The 15,625-nt window shown below is 34.5% G+C and overlaps 2 protein-coding genes across 3 annotated transcripts; both read right to left on the bottom strand.

Annotated features, from left to right (window-relative positions):
* Window positions 1–6,679: 6,679 nt before the first annotated feature.
* Window positions 6,680–9,561, bottom strand: LOC131627987 (proline-rich extensin-like protein EPR1). The gene is made up of 2 exons (XM_058898846.1): window positions 9,264–9,561; window positions 6,680–9,153 (listed from the first exon to the last, which is right to left on the bottom strand). Exons 1-2 carry the CDS (start codon window positions 9,433–9,435, stop codon window positions 6,848–6,850), a joined length of 2,478 nt encoding a protein of 825 aa, XP_058754829.1. The 5' UTR covers window positions 9,436–9,561; the 3' UTR covers window positions 6,680–6,847.
* Window positions 9,562–10,215: 654 nt separating this feature from the next.
* On the bottom strand, window positions 10,216–15,146 carry LOC131627988 (protein DETOXIFICATION 18-like). Of its 2 annotated transcripts, none has more exons than XM_058898849.1 (7): window positions 14,699–15,146; window positions 14,004–14,548; window positions 13,828–13,914; window positions 13,682–13,738; window positions 13,148–13,386; window positions 12,940–13,058; window positions 10,216–10,584 (listed from the first exon to the last, which is right to left on the bottom strand). In XM_058898849.1, the coding sequence occupies exons 1-7, from the start codon at window positions 14,975–14,977 to the stop codon at window positions 10,453–10,455; spliced, it is 1,458 nt and encodes a 485-aa protein (XP_058754832.1). In that variant the 5' UTR covers window positions 14,978–15,146; the 3' UTR covers window positions 10,216–10,452. The 2 variants fall into 2 exon arrangements, with proteins under 2 accessions (XP_058754832.1, XP_058754831.1); XM_058898848.1 differs by lacking the exon at window positions 10,216–10,584 and adding an exon at window positions 12,409–12,769 and having other exon boundaries at window positions 14,699–15,142.
* Window positions 15,147–15,625: the final 479 nt, after the last annotated feature.

The raw sequence follows: 15,625 nt of genomic DNA, 5'->3' as shown, positions 1-15,625 counted from the left end.
GTGTATATATGTTTGAGAGAGAATTTGTAAAAGTAACTAGACTAGTTTATTTGACTAAATATTTATTTCTGTTTCTTCAAACCTATTTAATCTTGTGTTGCTGATATTTTCCTGCATACTGTTCTTGTTCATTGGTGAGGAGGACCAAGTCTTATTCTGAGAAAAAAAAAGTTTCCTATATGTTTAGACAAGTCTTTTTCATATGCAACAACAATAACATCCGAACCTTGTCCCACTAATTAGAGTCGGTTACATGGATCAACTTTTGTTATAACGTTCTATTTAAAATCATGCTTTTATCCAAAATTTTAAACTCAAGATCTTTCTCAATAACTTCTCTTATAGTTTTTCTCAGTCTTCATCTTCTTCTAGTTTGATTTTTCTCCATCTAATCTACTCTCAATCTAATCTACTCTCCTTACTACAAAATCTACTACAAAATCCACAGGTCTTCTCTCTACATGCTTAAACACCTAAATTTACTTTCTACCATCTTCTCTGTTATAGGTGATACCTAACACTCTCTAATATTTTTATTTCTAATTCTATCCTTTCTAGTTTTATTACACATCCAACGCAACATCTTCATCTCTGTCACACTTATTTTATTCTCGTGTTGATACTTAAGTGCCAAATATTCTGTCCCATGTAGTATCACAGGTCTTATCACAATTCGATTAAATTTTCCTTCAATCTAAACAGTACTTTTACATTATATGAAACTCCTCGAACCGAACAATTTCCTCGAACCAAAAAAAAATTGTGGCGTGAATGATTCATGTTTGTAATTAGTTTTGCATTTTATATATTTAACTTATGATTTAGAGGGTAAATAGTTCTCTCGACGTAATATTCATCATAGAAAATGGTGTCGTTGAATGATTAATGTAGTTGATCTAGGATTGGTCGTTGTTTATATATTGTTGCATATGTATAGGTTGTGATAAATCATTATTATGATTCTAAGATATATAACCATATAATAGTGTTTAGATGAGTTAACATCCCAAACACCTACAGTCATAAGCTTTATGAGTATTAAGATTTAATTAAACTCCTCTCAATATGACTAGAAATCAAACAGAGGTTGTACAAAATTATTGTGTCTTATAGGTATCATTGTGCCATACAGGATATCGTTGCGTTCCTACGAGGTATTGTTTCGTCCAAAGGGATATCTTTGCACTTTACAGGGTATCATTGTATTCTATGAAGGGTTTTTCATATTAAACACTACATGGGAAACCTCACTTTAATATCATAAGCACTTATCTCACAAACGATAAATCAATACACACAAATGACGTTGTTCAAAGTCGTCCAAACTCCCACGGGAAAGACATTAACAATGAAGTTGATTAGCGAGCTATATCAATCATTTAATCTTTGCCTTCAGTCATAAAAAACCCTTCATACCCCAATACGAGGGACAGGATAAAGTCACGTAACCTTTAATGCAAACTTGTTTATTTTCAACGGTGAGAACAAGATAAACTCACTTAATTATTTAATATGAATGACAATATAGCCGTTAGAATAACGAGATAGTTGATCATTTTGGCTCATGAGATTGATCATCTAGATCAACTCGTCGAGCTTAAATAGTGTCATCGAATAAATATGTTAGCTTGTTTAAAACAAGTTAAATGACTCATCAAAATGCCAAGAAGAGAAAAATAACAAGATATGATCATTATGTTATCTCGCTTAAAATAAATTAAATGACTCATCAAATTTCAAGAAGGAAAAAATGATACAATATGATCATTAGAATAATAGTCGGGATCAAATCAGTATTCAGGGCTCATATTGAACCTATTAAGCTAATCTTAGGTCGTGGAATACTTTTTAATCACCATACTAATAATTAGATGTAGATAAAGTAAAACAAATCACAATTCATTCATATAGATTGACAAATACAAACATGAACCGTTCATGACTTAAAATAAGCATAGGTGAAGTGATACACGTACCGAGTCATAAAGACGAACTCAACACGCTACATATTCAAGGGTGAGTTTTTCACCATTTTGTTCAATGGAGTGAGGTCAAGTTAGGTGTATTTGAGATTTTTATCTTAAACCACATCATGCTACAATTTCGATGGTGAGTCATTAACCAATATCCCAAATAAATCATGGTCATACGCACTGCTATGTGATTAAACCATGATATCCTGCACAATTCATCCAGGTTAAATGAGTTATGTATATACATGCCTCTAAGGCAAGGTATTATTAAACATTTTTCCTTATTTTTCAACCACTTCACCCTTTGCACGTCTTATATCTGACAAAGGAACTGTGGATTATCATGTCTTCACCCTTAACCACTTTTCCATTTGCAGGCCTCGTGCCCGATGGACTCGGGTCGTAGACATCACATTAACCACTTCGTCTTTCATAAGCCTTGTGCTTGAGTAGTTGTGGAATTTTATGTCATAATCTAAGCCCAATAAATAAAAAACGGGTCAAACTATAAGATTCTTAACTTGCAAATTGGGTAGAAAGCACGATACAAAAGTAAGGTGATGGCACATGATAAACATACAAGATCTTCACATTCCCTAACTATGTAGGAGTGACATACTAAGACATTTCCTAAGCAGATTGATCATATCTCCTTCTTAAAACGCTAATTCATTCACTATTATAAATATTTGGTCAAAACTCGACTGCATGTGACCGTAAGAATTGACAAATGAATCGGTCTCTCTAGAAATAAGCCAATACTATAAATATCTAACTGGTCAGTTAAGTCATAGATATATTCACATATGGCCAGTTAAGTCATAGATATATTCACATATTAGAAGAAGAAAAAAACCACACACACATATATTCACATTAAATTTCAACAAAATTGAATTCACACGACAATAGTTGACCACATGCATAGTGGCTACATGCATTTACGTGATCAATGACTTGGTGATAATTCAATCTATAGATCTAAAACCACTCAATTTGAGATTTAAACATTTGCACGATGATCGAATGGTCATGCAATCATTGACTGTGTCACACTACACACAATCTCGATCGATCCAAAGTTAACGTTTGTGAGAATGCGACACTGCAGTACAATAGTCAGTTTGGTGCTACATCACTATCATTTGGCTTACACTTGGACAGAATGAATTGAATGCATGGGTTATTTGACTTTACTACCAATATAAGATACGTTAGGTCGTGGCCCCCATGGTCATGTTCTTGCCGACGGTATGCCCCATCTCATCCCTCTTTTTTCTTTATTCATCAACGGAAAAAATGTGACTTCTTAATGATGCCAAAGAATGGGTCAAAAGCATTTACCAATGGGAAGCATGAAAAATAATGAAGAAAGCAACCCGACATATTAACAATATTTGTTCCCATTTACTCAAATAATAAGACATTGCTACATTACCATGGTTGAAATCCAAAAGCACTAAATTGCTACTTTAGCTTAACTTATGGTTGAATAGTGTTGTATTTATTACACCTTATTTCCATATTTACAAGATATATATGGACACAAAATAGAATGTCAATATTTCTTTGCTAAATGCTATCTTGTCCTATCTAGATTTAATTATAATTATAAAATAAGAATATAATTGTCGTATTATGGCATGATCTTATCTTTATATAAATAAAACAGTAATAAAATAATCATAGATAAGAAGACTCACCCTTCTAATCATGCATTAGTTTTTTTATAAGGCATAATCATGTTTGACACACGTTTAAACACTAAATTAAAATATAATTCTTTTGTTGGAGTTCAAATCAAAACATGCATTTTAAATGTTACACAGTTTGAATACAACGATTATTGATTTAAGAATCTACAATTTCATACTATCTTACAAGGAATACTTCTTCATTTCATATAGTAAAGGAACACCAATTTTAAAAAAAATAATAAAGGAATACTATTTTTAATAATACGTACAGGACCTGTTTGTTTTAAGTGATTTTTTTTAATTTCAAAAAATTATTTAAATAATTTTTTTTTTTAAAAAAAAAAGGACTTTATTAGAATTAGATTAGATTATAAGGTTATGGATGCCACTTTAATATAAAGTATTTTCAAGTTATATGTGATTTTAAAATTTTTCAATACATTTTAATTAATTGTTTATAATAATTCAATTTTAGCGAAGTATATCCTCTTGGTGAAGAAGTGCAATTTATACTGTTGCACTAGATTATAGACATTGTTTAGAAGACCGTTTGTCCCTTGCGTGCCTAAACTAGCTTGCAACGAAGGAATATTTCATGTCTAGGAGTTATAGGTTGCAACGAAGGTTGCTTCAATGTTTTACCTTAAAGCGACCGTATAGAAAGTTGAAAGGTTGCAAGATCTTGGAAGGTTCCCTATCAACTGCCAGAGGTGATAGATTTTGCGGTGTTTGAACTGTAGGAGGAAATGGGATCTCTCTCACTAGATAAAAACAATGGTTGCATCAGTAATCACATTGTTGAAGTCACATTTTGTGGCTTAACAAGTGGCTTCAGTGTTGCCAAGATGGTAGGAATTGGATTGACGATTTGTATGAGGAAGAGATTGATGTTTCGAAAGAGAAAAGACTAAAGGTGAAAAAAATACACAAGAAGGGATGGGGGAGGGGGGGTTTAAATTGTGTATATGATAATTATTGTCTTTTCAAACTACAGCTTTTGAATTGACCAAGTTCAAATTATAAGCTAGAGTATGCAACAACAGAATAAATTAAAGTGTAGAAGCAATAAGTAAATCACACAACAATTATCCTAGTTCCTCTATAACGAGATTAGTCCAGTGCCCTTGTCACACAAGAGCTTTTAAATATAATCAGAACCTGATTACAATTTGCTTAGACACACCAGTCCAAGACTTCATGCTCAATCTCACTAGAAAGAGACTTCTTGCCTAAACCAACTATTTAGGACTTCCTGCTCAATAACACTAGAAAGAGACTTCCTTGCCTAAACAAACAGTTTAGGACTTCCTTTCTCAATCAAACTAGAAAGAGACTTCCTTGCCTAAATCAATAGTTCAGGACTTCCTTGCTCAATCAAACTAGAAAGAGATTTTCTTGCTCAAACACTAAGTCTGAGACTTTTACAAGTTCTAAACACAATGTTTAGGATTACAACAAGATGTACGTGATATACAATCAGAGGTATAAATAATACAACACACACAAAGACCTTGGTTTTTGAGATTTCTAAGATATACAAGTGTAAGAAACTCTAACGACTATGTGCAGCCACAACAACTATGTACATAATCTAAGAGAGCGAAACTATTTTTGTTCTTGTTGTATTATCTTGTTATTTCTTTTGAATCTTCTGCTCCTTTTATAGAGAGAACGAACGATACGTTGAAAGCTTACTTGAATAAGTGTCTTGGCTAAAGAAGCAGTTTTCAAGAGAGAGAGAGACGTTGGAGTTAGTACGATGAGGATCTTCATCTTCTGAATAAATGCTTTATCCATTGTGTCTTTCAAGTAAGGCGTTCATAGGCATGTTGGAGTAAACTGAAGAAATCATGTCAAGATGCCTTGAGCCTTATGCTAAAACCTCTAGTTGACTTTCTCCATAATTCTAGCAGTTTGATAAGATGAAGCTGCTTTTGCACAGAGTATGGAGAAGTAAATGTTTGCACTATGTTTCCAGCAAGGCGCTTAAAGCTCCATTTGAATATTAGAGGTTGAGTCAACATTGCACTGACGTCTTATTAGAACATTGGAGGCTGAGATAGTTTTGGCACCGAGATTCTATATGAAAATCAAATTCTGCTTCAATAGAATCTGAATTGCTTTTTCTTTATAATCAATTTAACTTAGTCAGAACCTAGTCAAATACCAACTTAATGTTCCTGCGCACTTAAGCAAATGTTAGTAAACCTTATTGTTCTTTAAGTACTTTGTTATCATCAAAATCCAAGGAGCGTGAACAAATTTTGTTTCAACAATGACTGGTAATCTGAAAGAGAAACGATGGGCGATCTGGAATCGTGGTGAAGAGATGATGATTCTTTGTGGAAATTCGTAAGAATTAAAAATCAACTCCTATAGATGGTATCATTGTTCCGAACTTAAACCAGAAACTAGTAAATATAAAATGGAATTGAGTTTTGATGTGGTGGAGTGAACTTCCAGTGCGGCGGAGCAGAAGTAGATTTACAAGGTTAACACTCTAACGATAAAAATCGTGAATGGGTGAAAAATTAATATAAGTGTATGAATGAGGAAATACTTGAAATAAGCAAGTTGGACTTTATATAATGTGAACTATTAAAATTGTTCCTGTGGAATAAAATGTAATGATCCCAGTCCAAGTTATATAAAGTCCCCCATTTCATACTTCTTTCTTTTTTGTGCAATGCTTATTATGGACTTATCGAATATTGCAGTTTTAGAATATAAATATCTAAATAACTTTTTTTTCAAGTAAAATTACTTATGTGTAGCCAAAGTTGAATTTTGAAATAATCATTTTTGGTACCACTCTATCATCTCTTTTTTATAAGTACTTCAATGTCATTTAGCTTAAAATACCTACACTTTCGACATTAATAACACTATTTTTTAAGGAAATTAATAACTCTAACTTAAGAGTAACTAATGAAATTAAATTTTATAGACCAGAAGAAAATTGAATCCAGCAAATTTGATGGAACAAAATTGAACTCCATAACACATTGCTAAACTTATAAAATACACATATTATACATAATATTAATTACGAGATAAATACCTCTTAATTATGTCCAACAACACTTACAGAACAAAAATGTTCACCAATATACATATATGAAAATTGAAAAGTAAAATAATAATTATATAATAATAACAGTAACATGTTTGATTTTTCTATCCAAGAATAGTAACAACACCGACCAAAATTGTAATGAAGTAAGCCCATACCCCCGACGGATTTGCATACGACACTCCAGCTGACTTCCCTGGCGCTGTTTCATTCGATGATGTCGGTGATGGACTTCCTGTGATGGTAGATGACGGTGTTCCTCGTGTTCCAGGGGTTGTGGATGAAGGTGACGGAGTTGTTGCTGCCGGAACGGATCCTGCAGGAGATGCTGCTGGAGCAGTGGTTGTCACTGGGGAACCTGCTGGAGTGGGAGCAGGAGGTGAAGTAGTTGTTGATATCGGCGAGCTTGCTGGAGTGGGAGCCGGTGGTGAAGCAGGGGTTGATATTGGGGAACTCGCTAGAGGTGAAGTTGATGGTGATGGAAAATTGTTTGATGGGTATGGAGATAGAGGAGATGGTGCTATTCCATTTCCATATGGTGTATCTGCTATCGATGGAGGCTGAGAGGATATTTGAGGTGATTGGGAAGATGAAGGAGTTTGAATGTAAGGTGGTTGAGATGTTGGTGAATGAGAGTTTGGGGGTGTTTGAATATATGGAGGTTGTGAAATTGGTGAATGAACACCTGGAGGTGTTTGAGAAGATGGAGATGGAGTACTTTTTGGAGGGGCTGAAATGTATGGTGGTTGTGATGTTGGTGAAGAAGGGGAGTTTGGAGGTGTTTGTATGTATGGTGGTTGTGATCTTGGTGAAGAAGTGATTGGTGGTGTTTGAATATAAGGTGCTTGTGATGATGTTGGAGAAGGAGTGTTTGGAGGTGTTGGAACATATGGAGGTTGAGAAATTGGAGAAGGGGTTTTTGGTGGTGTAGGAACATTGGGAGGGTGGCTGCTAGGGGAAGGAGTTATTGGAGGTGTGTAAGGAACATTAGGAGAATTGTGATTAGGAGAAGGTGATTTTGGTGGTGTAGTTGGTACATAGGGTGGTTGAGAGATTGGAGAAGGGGTTTTAGGAGGAATTGGTGTATATGGTGGTTCATTTTTAGGGGAAGGAGCTTTTGGGGGAGTGTATGGAATATTACTAGGAGGAATAGGATGGTAAGTAGGAGAGGGTGTTTTTGGTGGTACTGCTGGAACATAAGGTGGGTGATTGCTGGGAGAAGGAGCTTTTGGAGGAGTGTAGGGATGATTTGGTGGGGTGTGAATAGGAGAAGGAGTGTTTGGTGGTGTAATTGGTACATAAGGTGGTTGATTGCCAGGGGCAGGTGTTTTTGGAGGATTATATGGAGCATTAGGAGGGGTGTGAATAGGCGAAGGTGATTTCGGAGGAGTATATGGAACATTAGGAGGGGAGTGAGTGGGAGAAGGCGTTTTTGGAGGTGCAATTGGTGTATAGGGTGGTTCATTTCCAGGTGAAGGTGATTTTGGAGGAGTATATGGAACATTAGGAGGGGTGTGAGTGGGAGAAGGTGTCTTCGGAGGTGTAATTGGTGTATAGGGTGGTTCATTTCCAGGAGAAGGTGCTTTTGGAGGAGTATATGGAACATTAGGAGGGGTGTGAGTGGGAGAAGGTGTTTTTGGAGGTGTAATTGGTGTATATGGTGGTTCATTTCTCGGCGAAGGGGTTTTTGGAGGAGTATAAGGAACACTAGGAGGAGTGTGAATTGGAGAAGGAGTTTTGGGAGGTGTTATTGGTATATATGGTGGTTCATTTCTCGGCGAAGGGGCTTTTGGAGGAGTATAAGGAACACTAGGAGGAGTGTATATAGGAGAAGGAGTCTTAGGAGGTATTATTGGTATATATGGTGGTTCATTTCCCGGCGAAGGGGCTTTTGGAGGAGTATAAGGAACACTAGGAGGAGTGTGTATAGGAGAAGGAGTCTTAGGAGGTGTTATTGGTATATATGGTGGTTCATTTTTAGGAGATGGTGCTTTAGGAGGAGTATAAGGAACATTAGGAGGGTTGTAAACAGGAGAAGGTGTTTTTGGAGGTGTTATTGGTACATAGGGCGGTTGATTAGAAGGTGAAGGAGTATTTTTAGGGGGTGTGTAAGGAACATTGGGTGGTGTATAACTAGGAGATGGTGTTTTTGGAGGTGTAATTGGAACATAAGGAGGTGTAGGAAGCTTAGGAGGAGTTTGTCTTACAGCCAAGACCACAACAATTAACTTTTGACCATTCTCACAATTATGATCTTTTCCACTTATGAAATAAAAAGGACCAGATCTATCTAACTGAAACTCAGAATCACCATCTTCAAATTTCTTGATTGGATTCTCCTTGTTACACTTATCATAATCCTCTTTGTTCACCACCAACACTGAGTTTGACTCCTTCTTGTACTTAAAAACTATAACAAAACAAAATCATAATCACAATTAAACACTACTAATCCTCAATCAAGCAAATTAATTCACATAATAATTGATACTATTTTTTGTTGCATTAAATGAAAGTTACCAAGAATATCATTGACTTGGAACCTATTCCTCCCTGTCCATTGATTGTAACTTTCAGAAGGGTTCAACACCCATCCATCTTTTCCACCAGCATAAAATGTATAGCCTTGTGACCTTGAAATTAAACTAAAAAGAAACAACAAGATGTAAATATGTTTACTAAGAAGCTTCATGAGTATATTATTTGTACATATGAAATTGATGTGCTAGTATATAGGTTGAAGAAAAAAATTAATTGAAGATGATGAGTGAGAGTTGTGGAAATTATGTGAGTTTGGAAAAGTGATGGTGAAGAGAGTGAAATATAAAGAGAAAGTTTTAGTTGTTACCGTTGTTGTATAGTGATGAATGAATTATTAATTGGTGTACGAACAAGCGTGTGTAGCACGAGGGAGTTTCGTGTGAATTATGAGGGGCTTACAAGTGGCATAAATTATATAGTATGATAGAGATATTAATTTGATATATACTAAAGTTCATTTAATATGATGAGATGGATTTATACTAGTATATATTAACATGCAATTGCAAAGAAATTTCAAAAGTTAGAAAAACATTAATTATGAGATATTATTTTGTGGGTCGGGTCGGGTCGTGTCGTGTAGTGAGATTGAGAACTTTATTTTCCTACCGACGAGACTTGAGGGCAATACGTGTTTGGCCAAATGATAGAGATGTGAAGTTGGAATAAAAGAATTATTTGAATTAACTTTCATTGTTTACTTGCAATTATTTTAGATTCTTACTTTAAGTAAAGATGTAAAGGTAAAAGGTTAATAAAGATAATTGAAAGTTATGATTAAATTAATCAATCATGGCTTTACTTTTAAGCCTATGATCATGGTAAAGTTGAATTTGGGGATTGGAAGAGTTGTGCTTTGCTTTGCTTTACTTTTTGTTTACAAATTTTTTGGTAACACAAATTAGTGATCTAAGTATGGTTTGGTTGAGTCAACTTTATTTACATTAGTTAACTTTTCTGGTGAGTGAATTAGTTGAATCTATTGGTATTATTTATTACATGGTTACAACTTACAATAAGAGCCTGTATATTCTAATAGCTTCTTTACTATCCATGTTTACTACAAGTTGTGATCATAATTTTTGTCTGTGTTTGCTTCAACGTTCGAAAGTCTTCAGCGCACTCCAAGCCTGAATCTCACGAGTTATAGTTTGCATACATTCAATTGTCAAACAACAATAGGTTGGTCATTATCTTTGTTCTCTGAGAGGTTCAGTTTAGTCCATTTGACATGCCTTGTTAAAAGTAAGAGTGCCCCAGCTTGACACACCAGCCCACAAATCATACCAATCCATAAACCCTGTATCATAATTCAAAAGATGCATAATGATTAAGAATGAGGTTCAGAGTTTAGGCCATGCTGTTAACAAATACTATTTATTCTAACAAATTGACTGCTAACATTTATCAATAAAACATATTTTACCTTAAATTTCAAATTGGTCTTAAATCCAAGGACACTGATTTGTATGCTTTGCAGTCATACAATCACATTGTTCCGCCGCAGATCTTGATCCTTAGATGAAAATGTGTTGTCTCGTATTTTAAAGTTGATTTGATGAAAGTTAAAGAGAGTCATCGATCTTCATCTAACGATCAATCTCTTGATCGCGTACTTTCCTAGACTCTAGGAAATCTAAGTCCATAATGGAATATGCAACAATTATGGCAAAAGAGAGCATGTTAACGTAAACCAACTAACCTTGCAGATGCACTAAGACCATAAGTGATCATGTAAGCAACCAGTTGTGTATCTGTACTGCATAACAATAGTGAATCATATGAATACTTCTTCTCTTCATTTTAGTGATAGAAATATAAAGATATAAGAATCATACCATATTGCAATCAATGAAGTTGTTATTTCCGAGTCAGGCATTAATCCAGCTAAGAAAACCAAAACTTCCATAGCCCAATACTCCAAACTTGCAAAATATAAAAAGTAGTAAGCAAGATTCATAATATAAGGATCTTATCTTGATGCCGCAATTACGCGGTTAGGCTTTTAGAGACTTGTACCATAACATTGCTGCAGAGGGAAGAGCTAGTTTAATGGTTGTGGTTAAGTAATGAAATGATTTCATTGAAAATCCTCTCCATGTATTCTTAAACTTCTTTGCATACATAACATATGATCCTAACAATATTATTGATATCCATAGTGAAATAGAAGTTGCAATTGGCCCCCCTTTGAAATTAAGACCTGCCCAATAAACAAGTCCATAAGCAATACCAACATGAACAATTGCTGGGAGAGCCGAAAGGATAACGAGTGGCATTACTACAGATTACGTTTCTAGAAACCTCAATATGTTTTGCAAGATACTAAATGCAAATAATCCTGGTATAAGAAACTTCATGTAGAGTGCAGCCGTTGTAGCAATGTCTTGTGATTGATGAATTAGCACACTAGAATGTGTTCCGTAAGAAACCAAATAATGGATATAATGATGGAAGAAGAAATAGATATAATGCAGGAGCTTTGCAGATAAATTCCCAACATGTGATATTCCTCTGAACCAAATCCTTGTCCGCAGAGTGCGTCTAGTGCACCACTTAAACCAATCTAAGACAAAGAAAAATAAGGCAAAGAACATAGAGTTTAATAGTGTGACAATATTTACTTTGGATAAACATTTTAATTAAGTGTTTATAGCATAAGTGTGTAATAATAATAGTTGTGTCGGATAGTTAGATCAAACAAGGACATAAAACAACATTAGGTTTTCAAGGGCAAATACTCAAACAAACAAAAGAAATGTATGACCAAACCATATGTTTATATAATATAATTTATCAATACAAGTTCAAGGATAAAGACAAACAGACATTAAAGTTATTTAATAACATTATATCTAATGTTTTTTTATTGGCTGTATTTAATTAATGAACACATACAAGAATTCATTGTTCATATCAACATCTATTGAAATGGAAAAAAAATAATGCAAAAATTGTAAAGTACCGTAACACGACACCAGTGACACCAAACCATGAGTTAGCAAGATTAGCACCACTAACTAACAATTAAGACAGAAACCACCCATAGTGATTGAGTAATATAATAATTTTGTAAGAATCATTAGTAGTGAAAACATGAGTTGAGGAAGAATACTTTCTGACAGAAAGAAAAACGTATTTTTATTTGGAACATAATTTTAGATACAAAATTCTTGATTATTACAAGATGTAATCGTCTTTTTAGTCCGTGTTTGTTAATACGTTTGAAGAGTCTTCACTGGACGCTGATCCTAAAGCTCCAAGTTATAGTTTCGCCAACATCATGTATTCTAACGCAGATGTCATTGTGGTTCCAAACACAAATGAATTCTAATTGGCAGACATTCATTTTTCTAAACAACAATAGGCTGGTCTTTAACTTTGTCCTCTGAGAGATTCAGTTTAGTCCATTTGACATGCCATGTCAAAAATAAGAGTGTCCCAGTTTGACACACAAGCCCACAAATGAGACCGATCCATAAACCCTATATCATAAACCAAATTCAAAAGAAAACACGGTGAATATACAAATGAATTGAAAATCAAGATGATTTTTCTCGGCATCAACACGAGCAAGTTTTTGGTTTAAATTTAGATTAAATATTTGTACCTAGTTTTTGCTTATATTTAAAACTAGATGAAGTCACTATTTTACCTTATATTGCAAATTGGTCTTAAATCCGAGGAGACATGAGATTGGTAAACCAATGAGATAAAAAGTTGCAAGGTTGACATAAACAGCTAAATGCTGCCAACCACATCCTCTAGCCACCCCTGCATTATTTGAGACATGTTTATTCCTAAGAATGTCTGTTAAAGATCATGTTATGGAGAAAAAGTTAAAAGAGATAAAGAATTCAAACCTGATAAGACACCTTGGACAGAATCTAGTAATATTGAAATAGCAAGCAAGGGTGTTATTGAAGCAAACTCCTCTTTGATAACAGGACTATTACTAAACAGCTGAATCCATAAATCATGACCAAATACAAGTAACAAAACAAAACCCAATCCAAGGAGAAGAGAGAGCTTTAGAGAGACTCTCATTGCATGTTTAGCTCTTTCTGGGTGGCCTGCTCCCAATTCATTGGAAACTCTTGTACTATAAAATTTAAGATCAAACTTTTCAACATAAGTACAAGAACGTAGATTAAAATGCTTATGTCGAAAGAGAAATCCAATAAAATGCACCCATTGAAGGAGATTGAACTGTTTGCAGTCATACAATCGCGTTGCCGCAGATCTCAGCCGTTGGATGAAAATTGTGTTACAATTTCTTCATCGAACAACTGAGATCTCTTGACTGCTTGATTTCCTAGGCTATACGAAATTCAGGTCTAGAAGGAAATATAAAACAATACTAGAGAAGGAGAGTATGTTAACTTAGATCAACTAACCTTGCAGCTGCACCAAGACCGTAAGTGATCATGTAAGCAAATGATTCTGTATTTGCACTGCATAATATATATTTTTGGAAGAATAGGTCATACGAATCTTTATTCTTCGTTTTAGTAACGAAAATGTAAAGGTATGAGAAGCATACCATATTGCAATCAATGAAGTTGTGATTTGTGAGTTAGGCAGTAATCCAGCTAGGAAAACCATAATTTCAAAAGCCCAATACTCCAAACTAGAAATAATATAAAGTAAAATAGTAAGATTCATAATATAAGTATTTTACATTAAACAGAACAAGTGAAAGGTATTAGAAATTCCTACCACACCATTGCTGCAGAAGGCAGAGCAAGTTTCATGTTTGCAAACAAGTAATGAAATGACTGCATTGAAAATCCTCTCCACGTTTTCTCGAACTTCTTTGCATACAAGACATATAAGCCTAACAATATCATTATTATCCACATCGAAACAGAAGTTGCAATAGGTCCACCTATGAAATTCAAACCTGCCCATTCAACAAACCCATAAGCAATTCCCACATGAAGCAAAGCTGGAATAGCTGAAAGGTAAACCAGCGGCATGACTACAGATTGTGTTTGTAGAAACCTCAAGATGTTTTGCAAGAAACTATATGCAAATATTCCTGGTATAAGAAACTTCATATAGAGTGCTGCTGTTCTAGCAATGTCTTGTGATTGATGAAGAAACACAAGAATGTGTTGTGTATAGAACCAAATAACGGATATAATGATTGAAAAAATAAACGATATGATGCAGGAGCTTTGTAAATAAATTCCCAACATGTGATATTCCTTTGCACCAAATCCTTGTCCACAGAGTGTTTCTAGTGAACCACTTAAACCAACCTAAAACAGAAGAATAAGGCAAAGAGTTTAATCAAGTGACAACCTAAAATGATGTGTTTTTTTAATTTCAGCTACATAAAATGAGGTGAAAATTCCTAATTAATGAACACATACAGTTTTTTAAGGAAACAAACAAAAATTGTAAATTACCATAACAGCGGAGCCGGTGACACTAAACCAGGAATGAGCGAGAGTAGAACCGGCTAACTGAAGCTCACCAAGGTGACCAACAAGCATGACAGAAACCAAAGTGATTAAGTAATAGAACAAGTTTGTAAGAATCATTGGCAGTGAAAACATGAGTTGATGTTTGGCTTCCTCCATGTCCAAGACTTTGTTCCACCATCTCTGTGTCTTGTGGTTTCCGTTATCATCATGAGTTGAGAGTAACAGAGGTGTTTCTGAAATGCTACTTCCCGTTGTCGCCATGTTGAGAGAGATTTTCTTGCTGGTCAAATTTCTCAAAGCAGCATCACGAGAAGCACGGGGTTGCAAGAAATGAGGTGGACTGATTTAATAATGTTGTTTGGTATAGACCACACAAAATGTTTTTTTTCTTCTAAGGTTTCTAAGCCGTTGGATACTTGGATTTGGCGGAAGACAAGAATACAAGATGATCTGTTTCCTATTATTGCGCCTTTTAGAGTGTGAGTAGAAAATAAATGCATACTCTATTTAGCATGTGATGTGACATTAAGATCATCATCATTAATGTGAGATTTCTTATGGGTTGTACTGTATGATAAATTCAGTTGACTTTTATGAGCCATGTTTGCTTAGTTAAAAAACAAAATATCTATCCCATAAATTTAAGAAATTCTTGAAAATGACAAAATGTCTTCTAGATTTTACAATCCTAGAGTGTGTTTTTGAAGTCTCTAATGCTTGAATTCAAGTACATTTACGTGTTCGAAAATATAAAACCAAACTCATCATATTTTTACTATCTTTTCAAGTCTCTTAAATATTATAAATTTGTGTTTTAAATGACAATCAAATCATTATTTTAGACGCATCATTTTAGTCTAAAAGTAAAGGCATCTCAAACAACAAAAATAAATATTGTACTTTTTTTGT

This window comes from Vicia villosa, unplaced genomic scaffold (assembly GCF_029867415.1).
Source record: "Vicia villosa cultivar HV-30 ecotype Madison, WI unplaced genomic scaffold, Vvil1.0 ctg.000418F_1_1, whole genome shotgun sequence".
Taxonomy (NCBI): Eukaryota; Viridiplantae; Streptophyta; class Magnoliopsida; order Fabales; family Fabaceae; genus Vicia; species Vicia villosa.
The sequence above is the reverse complement of the archived record's forward strand: the minus strand, read 5'-3'. Positions and strand labels throughout refer to the sequence as shown.

What these genes read in the sequence shown, in the direction of transcription:
- LOC131627987 (XM_058898846.1), bottom strand. Translation starts at nt 9,435, where the DNA reads ATGAAGCTTCTTAGTAAACATATTTACATCTTGTTGTTTCTTTTTAGT. An exon ending in CCAAGTCAATGATATTCTTG is followed by an intron (nt 9,154 to 9,263) that starts GTAACTTTCATT and finishes GTTTTGTTATAG; the next exon opens with TTTTTAAGTACAAGAAGGAG.
- LOC131627988 (XM_058898849.1), bottom strand. Translation starts at nt 14,977, where the DNA reads ATGGCGACAACGGGAAGTAGCATTTCAGAAACACCTCTGTTACTCTCA. An exon ending in TCACCGGCTCCGCTGTTATG is followed by an intron (nt 14,549 to 14,698) that starts GTAATTTACAAT and finishes CTTCTGTTTTAG; the next exon opens with GTTGGTTTAAGTGGTTCACT. An exon ending in CCTTCTGCAGCAATGGTGTG is followed by an intron (nt 13,915 to 14,003) that starts GTAGGAATTTCT and finishes TATTATTTCTAG; the next exon opens with TTTGGAGTATTGGGCTTTTG.